We start from the raw sequence: 8,800 nt of genomic DNA on the forward strand, positions 1-8,800 counted from the left end.
AAACATGAAGGTAAAAGTTCAACACATAGAGAAGATAGGACAAAGTTTTCCTCCACCCATAAAGAACGGTTCACCCACCATCCTAGAGTTCACAAACCCCCCTAGGGTTTTAGTATGTTCCAAAATACTCTCCTGATACCCATTGTTGCCTTCTCGTACCTCGATGAACGGGATGGTGGAGGAAAACTCGGTCTTAGAAAAGATATATACATGAGATTGTGTAAGGAGCCTTACACAATGTCTCATTAATATAGTGGGCTTCATGACTTTGATACCACATCGCAAAACTCAATCTTCTGTGAAGCAGCCAGAATGCCCGGAATCAAGATCGTTCATGGTTAATTTTGATTCAAATCAACTGATCCAAATCAGCAAAGGTCAACTAATTCGATTCCAATTTTTGAAACCATGCATGCAGCATAGGGATTGTGCAAGTCAAATTATCTTTGATGACATTTCTCAACAAGCAGGTCCTTCACTGGGACCCACATTTTGGAACCAATGAAATGTTCTACTAAGATGCACAGATTAATCTAGAGCATTTCTAAAACTACTCTCCAATTTCTATCTCTAAAATTTCAACATTAATGACTTGCAAATATTTCCTTTCTTCTTGGACCTTCTTTGCACTCTCTCCTCTATTTCAACACTAACTCATCCTAGTTATTCTTACTCTTAACATCTTTCCTTTTTATTTTTTTGCTGCCCTTTTGTTTGTGATTTGTCGGATGCAAGGCAAAGGTGGTCCACTACATCAAACACCTATAGAGTACTGTTAGGGGTAATTTTTGGATTGGGCCCCATGGCAGTAGCATCGGCCAAGGGCCTTTGGGAGAGGAGCCACGTCAGCAGAGCTTGGAGAGGAAGACGGACCCCATCCAACCGTAGGAGGGAATCTCACCCACGAGGGAGGAGGTCCTCAACGTTAGGGAAGAGAGGGGTGAGCCACGTCTCTTTCAAAATGGTGGGGCCCAGGAAAGAAGCAACATCTTTTACCGCGTGGAGATGGGAGAGAAGAGTTGGAGTCCAACAGGGAACCTGCCAGGGGGGACACTATAAAGGGCAGCAGTTGCAGACGAAGAACGACACAACACATTCAACACCCCTGGCATTTATCTTTACTTTTGTCGCTCTACTTTGCTTTCAGTCTAGTTTTTTTCAGTCCTTAGAGGAGTGTACTTGTTGTCTCGTTGAGCCAATCATTGGGAAATTCTGCCTTGGTGGAGTTTTGATCTGGCTTAAGGTGGTTAGTGTATTCCTCATTATTTAATTTAGTAATTTATTCTAATTCAGTCGTCTTTCTCAATTGGATCTTTACAAGCATTCTTTTTGGGTCTATCGCCATATAGTCTAACCCAAAAGTCCTTGGAGATAACTCACGCACGAGGGAATTCAACGTCCCTGGTTGGTAGTCAGAAAGGCCGCTAGCCCCAATCCGTTTGAACCTGCGTCAAAGGTTCTGGCACGCCCTACATTTATTACTGTTCACATCATCCTGTAGGTGTTGGATTTTCCACCAACACATTTTGGCACGCCCGGTGGGACCCTCATAGGCTTAGGTTTGCAATGGGACCCAAGAAGAAAGCAGACAGGAATCAGATTAGAAGAGAGATAACTGATGAGATGGTTAACCCCTTGGCCGCTCGAGACGGCTAGGAGACCGTGGGCTCTGACTCCCAAGAAACAGGCAGCAGTAGTGAACTGTCGCATCAGTTTGCCTCCGCTATGCATGACGCCTTGGAGCCCATGACCGTGGATATGAGACACCTGATGACCGCCATTAGGCCGGTCGCTGAAGATATCCGCAACCTTATTCAAACTCAGAATCAGGTCGCTGAAAACCAGTAGGCCCGCTTTGATCGCTTCATCGCTGGTCAAGATTCGTGTCTAGACTAGCTCATTATGGTCTTGATGACCCAGAGGCAGCCCGTTCCTCAAGGATTGGTCCAGCCCTTGGGATTTGTACCACCTGAGGTGACAGCATCTCAAACCATTACGCCAGAACCAGACACAGGCCAGATCGACCGTAGGCAGCAGTATGCCTACACTGGAAGCTCCAGCCAGGCTCCCATCCCTAGAGACCAGCCTGTGGCGTACGACAACCCTTTGTTCCATACCGGCCCTAAAACCAACAACAGCCCCACTTTTACGTTTGCCAACGTAACAGGGGCGAACGGGACGCAGGCCGGATTGGTCTACATGCAGCTGCCAGCACCCATCGCGGCCTCATTTGGGGTTACGACGATGCAGCACGGTTTTAGAACTGACGCTAGTCAGATGGGGGCAAATACACGGCCTTCCCATGTGGCCACAGGGGCGAATGCCATCCCCATAGGAGGATATCGAAACCAGGCCACGACAGGAGACCTTGACCACCGTAGGGCAGGAAACACCCCAACGTGGCCTACCACAGGCCCATGGGCAGCGGTGGCACCCCTAACCAGGCCATGAATCCCGAGGCGGCCGTTGGGAATAGGTCGATACTCGACTATGAGGAATTGACGCACCTAATTCAAAGCAGAATAGACCCAGCCTATCGGTCGGTGGCTAGGCCGGTCTATCGAAAACCTTATCCAGAGTATCTGGACAATATTGATCTGGGAAGAAATGGGAAGATAATGGAGTTTACAAAGTTCTCAGGGGAGAACAACATGTTTACTATTGAGCACATCGCCCGCTTTACCATTCAATGCGGAAACTTGGGGGCGAATGACGCCATAAAACTCAGACTATTCCCTAATTCATTGACAGGCACCGCCTTTATTTGGTATTTCCACTTACCAGCCAATTCGGTGTAGAATTGGTAGGAAATGGAGGAACTGTTCCATACCCAGTTCTAGAGAACTGAGCCTGAGACTACTATTCGTGATCTGGCCCGCATGTGCCAAGAGCCAAGAGAAACCGTCAACAAATTTGTTAATTGGTTCAAACTGGCCAAATACAAGTGCCCCACCCTCCTCCACGAGGGTGAGTACGTAAAGATGGCCTTGGGCGGACTAAACCTAAAACTAAGAAAATGTTTCGCAGGCCAGAAATTCGTAGATCTTGGGCAGTTGGTAGTACAAGCGGCTCCTTATGAGGTCCTCTTAAAAGAAGAAGACCAAAAGAAGGCATCTTCTCTGGGAACCTATTACAAAGAGGCCACAGCAGGCAGTTACCCGCTCTTAGGGGTGGGCGAATCCAAAATGGTCAGCTTCCTCGATTATGAGGTCAATGCGACTGAAATAACTGAGGGAAAGCCTTACGTTTGCAAGGCCTTAGCCAAATAGGCCATGAGCGACCGACAGGCTGAACAGCCCAAGTCAACTCCCCAGTGGACTTTCGACGCTGGAGTCAAATACTGCTTTGATATATCAAAGGCCAAGCTTATCTTCGACCAACTGTTGAAAGATAAGCAGATCAAACTGCCGCCAGGGCATCAGATCCCAGCAGAGGCAGATGTGAAAGGCCAGAAGTATTGCAAGTGGCATAATACTCGGACTCACATGACTATTAACTGTGTTGTGTTGCGTAATGCCTTGAAAAAAGCCATTACTGAAGGACGAATCAAATTTCCTGAAAGGGAGAAAGGAGTGATGACCATCGATGAAAACCCCCTTCCCAGTCAACATGATCAGTGCAAACTTGTCAAAGATGGCCAGGGCGGAAGCAGCAAACACAGTCAGCCCCATTAGACCTGTAGGCATAGAATCGGGACAGCGCAGAAGCAGGGTTTAGAAGAGCAGCCCCAGAACCCAGACCGTCTTTGCACCCACTTCACCAAGTAAGACGACAATTGTGGCAAAGGGAAACAGGCCGACCGCTAGTACGTCTCGGGCTACCCATAAACGCACTAGGCAGGATAGGTCACCAAGGGGACTCCAGGATGAAGGCTATCGAGAGAGCAATACCTGACTAAAGCCATTCAACACGTTCAAGGAGTATAGCAGCGGCCCTGGGGCCTCACCACCCAAAGAATCCCACACATTTTAATGGGGGGTATGCACCCACTACAGGCGGCTGATCGAAGACCAGAGTCTCGGGAGGGACAGACCAGCACCCGTGCTGTATACTACCCCTCTCCAACAGAGGCTTACAGGGAAAAGAGTTGAAAGTTGGCCTCGCACAATATGGACTACCGAATGGCAGGCAACATCACAGCCTTCGGTCAGAGACCGTTTAGGTAGGACGCCCGTGAAGCGTCGCTTGACTTATAATTCTGGAGATCCGGGCTTCGTTAAAAGCCAGTCAAGGCTAGGAGAAAGGCGAAGGACTGTCCTTCCCAAGCCTATCAGATGGACGATTGGACGGTCATTAGACACCCAAAATTCTCGGCTGAACCAAGGGTGATGGAAATAACAAGGACCCAAAGAAGGAGGTGGCAACGAAAGGAGGCCGCCCTAAGAAGAATTCGAGCAGGGGCAGGACAGGAAAATGGGGAGGCAGTTATAGAATGGCCTTCAGTCACCATTCTTAGTTGTGGTGAACAAGATCCTAGGGGCAAAGGACAGGCCCTGGAGTCCAAAGTGTCAGGCTACAAGACAGAGGAGAGCGACTTCGAGGTCTTGGTAAGCAACTCCCCAAATCGAAATGATGGCCAACCAGCCGTGGAGGCCGCACAAGTGGAACAATTGGGGGACAGGCATTCTGCCACACAAGGAAGTATACCCGAGGAAGAAACGGACTTTGCTGAGTTTGTGAGTATGATGTTTGGCTCGGTAGAAACACAAGTTCAGGTCTCCATGGTGTATATCCTCCCTCGGATATTCGAGTATCAACTTGGAGAGGCAAGTCAGCTGGAGGGAGACGTCCTGGAGGAGATAACATCCAGAGTAATGGACATCAAAATAGTCCCAGACAGAGAAGATCAGCTGCCAGAAAATGTTCAAACGATAATCACTAGAGAAACCGAATGAACGGTTCATACCCCAATTGCTAGGGGGCGAGTGCCAGACGTCCTAGGCAGACCATCGAAGGAGATGTACGAGCACTTGAAACCTTTGTACGTCCATACACATATGGAGGGCAAGCCTGTTTCTAGGGTGTTGATCCATAATGGGGCAGCTGTGAACATCCTCCCAGCCTGAATGATGAAGAATTTAGAAAAGGACAAATTGGACCTTATTCCTGCTGAAGTATCCGTGATAAATTTCCTGGGGGCCGCTACAAAGCCAAAGGCCGTATTGCCCATAGAATTGAAGGTCGGGGAATGTACCTCCATGACGACGTTCTTTGTCATGGATACATCAGCCCATTACAACGCCCTCCTTGGACGAGACTGGATACATGCCAACGTGTGCGTACCATCGTCCCTACACCAGATCCTCATCTTCTGGCACAATGAAGGTGATATCAGGGTAGTGACAGCAGATAGCAGGCCATTCGTGGTAGAAGCTAGCCATGCCGACGCCATCCTTTATGGAAGAGGCATTGGACCGCTCAAGTTTGCAGGGGAAGATGACTACGGGAGACCAACTTCTTTGGTCACAACAGCAACCGTGATGCAACCAACCCTTCAGGCGAGGGTAGCGTCGGAGCTGTTAGAATCGTCGTCAGCACAGGACGGGCGGTTCCTTATCATCGGTCATCATGATTAAGACAACCAGTGAAACAGTAGCAAGCATCCTTCAGAGGTTGTTCGTCTCAGGCCTGAAAAGGAGGATGTCTGCTGAAGAAGGCTTCATGGCTGAAGTGACGGTCAAGAAACGAAAGGAGCTCAAGACAGAAATCAGAATGGAAGATCTGCAGCCCGCGTCGCCAAAGTTGGAGGAAACATTGGCCAAAGTACAGGACCCATTAACGGAGGTTAACCTAGGAGAACAGGACGACAGACGTCCTATCTTTGTTAGTAGTTTACTTAGCCCTGTATTCCAGATGAAACTTGTAGCCCTTTTGAAAGAATATAAAGATTGCTTTGCTTGGGACTATTCTGAGATGCCAGGCCTAGACCAAAAACTGGTCGAACATAGGTTGCCCATTAAAGATAATTTTAGGCCGGTAAAGCAACTGCCCAGGCGCATGGCGCCCGACGTCGTCCTAAAGGTGAAAGATGAGGTCGAACGGTTACTCAAGGCCGGATTCATACGGCCTGCCCGCTATGTCGACTGGTTATCCAACATAGTCCCTGTAGTTAAGAAAAATGGTAAACTGCGAGTATGTATTGACTTTCGGGACCTTAACAAGGCAACCCTCGAAGGACGAATACCCAATGCCCATAGCGGACATGCTGGTGGACTCTTCGTCCAGGAGCCAGATAATGTCCTTCATGGATGGACACGTGGGCTACAATCAAATCTTCATAGCTGAGGAGGAAGTACCAAAAATAGCCTTCCGATGTCCTGAAGCGTTGGGAGCCTATGAATGGGTTGTAATGCCATTCAGCCTAAAAAACGCTGGGGCAACGTACCAGAGGGCCTTGAATGCTATCTTCCACGACATGATTGGCAAGTTTACTGAGGTGTACTTTGATGGTGTAGTGATAAAATTCGAGGCCGAGGGAGAACATTTGGTTCATTTGTGGAAGACGTTTGAAAGGATGAGGTCTCACGGCCTGAAGATGAACCCACTCAAGTGTGCGTTTGAAGTGGCGACTGGAAATTTCCTGGGTTTCCTCATCCACAGGAAAGGAATAGAAGTGGACAGAAACAAAACTAAGGCCATCCGAGAGGCCAGGCCTCCAACAAACAAGAGGGAGTTAAAGAGGTTCCTAGGGCAAGTAAACTTCCTCTGCCGTTTTATATCTAATTCAGCAGGATGAACCAGGGTGTTTTCACCCTTACTCAAGCTGAAGCCAGGAGAAGATTTTCGGTGGTCGGACGAGCATCATGGGGCATTTGATGCAATCAAGGACTCCTTGGTAAAGCCCCCGGTGTTGGCCCCACCACGAGCAGGAGTGCCGCTAAAGCTATACATCGCAGCTACAGATTCCACGGTGGCTAGCCTGTTGGCCTAGGATAATGAGGCCAAGATCGAACAGGCCGTGTTTTACCTCAGCCGGGCCTTAACTGAGACCGAGTAACGCTACACGTCAATAGAAAAGTTGTGCCTAGCACTGTTCTGGTCTTGCTCAAAATTACGATACTATCTCCTACCAACTATGGTCGAAGTCATATGCCAGACCGACGTTATTAAATACATGCTTACGCGCCCAATTTCGAGAGGACGAGTCGGGAAATGGGCATTGGCATTGGTAGAATTTGCCCTCCAGTATGTGCCCCAAAAGGCAGTAAAGGGCCAAGTGCTGGCTGACTTCCTTGCAGACCACCCACCAATGAGGGTTGCAGGGAGCGAAAGGGGAAGAAGAGGAGGCAAAAGACGTCACACACGTTGGCATCACCCCCTAGTTCTTGGCCTTTGACAGGTCAAAAACCAGCCAGTCGGCCGGGGCAAGAGTGGCAATCTGATCCCTCTAGGGGTTGAGACCCAGTTAGCAGTCCATCTGGGGTTCGCATGTTCAAACAACCAGGCCGAATACGAGGCTCTAATTATAGGACTAAGGGTCCTCCTGGCTATGAAGGCCAGGACGATACAGGTGACAGGAGATTCCCAACTGGTAGTTAAGCAAGTGGCAAGGGAGTACCGATGTGGAAGCGAGCACTTGGTACGCCACCATCTGCTGGTAACCAACCTGATGGCTAAGATCGACGATGCGGCCATAAGGTATGTCCCTCGGGATGAAAATCGGACCGCCAATGTCCTGGCACAGATACCATCAGGTCTGCGCCCCACGGAGGACTACTTGGAGCGAACCATTATCGTACAAAAGCAATTGGCTTCGTCAGTGCTGGACATGGATCAGGTGGAGGTGAACCAGGTGGAAGACACACAACCAGATTGGCGAACCCCGATAGTCCAATACCTGAAGAATCCACACCCCAGCATGGATAGGAGAACTAAGTACAGGGCGCTCAATTACGTCTTGGTAGGAGAAGAACTGTTCAAAAAGGGAAAGGACGACCTGTTGCTGAAGTGTGTCAGCCTCAATGAGTTAATGGTGGTCATGGCAGAGGTGCATGAGGGGATCTATGGATCACATCAAGCCGGTTCCAAAATGTGATGGCTGATCAGAAGGCATGGTTACCATTGGCCAACCATCTTGGCAGACTGCATAAAGTATGCTAAAGGGTGCTAGGCTTGCCAACGGCATGGCCCAATACAACACGCCCCGGCCGTGGGACTTAGTCCAATAGTCAAACCGTGGCCATTTAGGGGTTGGGCAATGAACTTGATGGGCAAGGTAACGCCCCCAGCCACGAGAGGGCATTGCTTCATAATAGTAGCGACAGACTACTTTACCAAATGGGCGGAGGCAGTCCCCATGAAGTCAGTATCCCAGACCGAGGTTATCAGGTTCTTGAAGACCCAGATAGTCCATCGGTTTGGGTTACCCGAGACCATCACGTGTAATAATGGGTCCGTTTTCACTGGCGACCAGGTCCTTAAGTTTGTTGCGGATTACGGGATCACCATAACCCATTCTACGCCCTACTATACCCAGGAAAACATTCAAGCAGAGGCAAGCAATAAGGTGTTGAAAAACTGCTTGGCAAAGGTAGTGGATGAGAACCCAAGGAGATGGGCTGAGTTGTTGTCCGAAGTCTTGTGGGCGTTTAGGACGTCACAACCGACCAGTACGGGGACCACGTCGTTCGCCCTTTCCTATGGGCATGACCCAGTTCCCCCCATGGAGATAAGTATCAGGTCTGCAAGGGTGGCATACCAGCAGGGGATGACTCTCGCTACTTACAGCAATGCCATGTTAACCGAGCTAGAGGACCTGGACGAAGAACGATTCATGGCCTTAGACCGGATTCTGGCCTAA

At 49.3% G+C, this 8,800-nt stretch overlaps 1 protein-coding gene across 1 annotated transcript; it reads left to right on the forward strand.

Moving 5' to 3' along the window:
* Positions 1 to 8,197: 8,197 nt before the first annotated feature.
* On the forward strand, positions 8,198 to 8,800 carry LOC122655108. The gene has a single exon (XM_043849343.1). It carries the CDS (start codon positions 8,198 to 8,200, stop codon positions 8,798 to 8,800), a length of 603 nt encoding a protein of 200 aa, XP_043705278.1.

Source organism: Telopea speciosissima, chromosome 3, assembly GCF_018873765.1.
Source record: "Telopea speciosissima isolate NSW1024214 ecotype Mountain lineage chromosome 3, Tspe_v1, whole genome shotgun sequence".
Classification (NCBI taxonomy): Eukaryota; Viridiplantae; Streptophyta; class Magnoliopsida; order Proteales; family Proteaceae; genus Telopea; species Telopea speciosissima.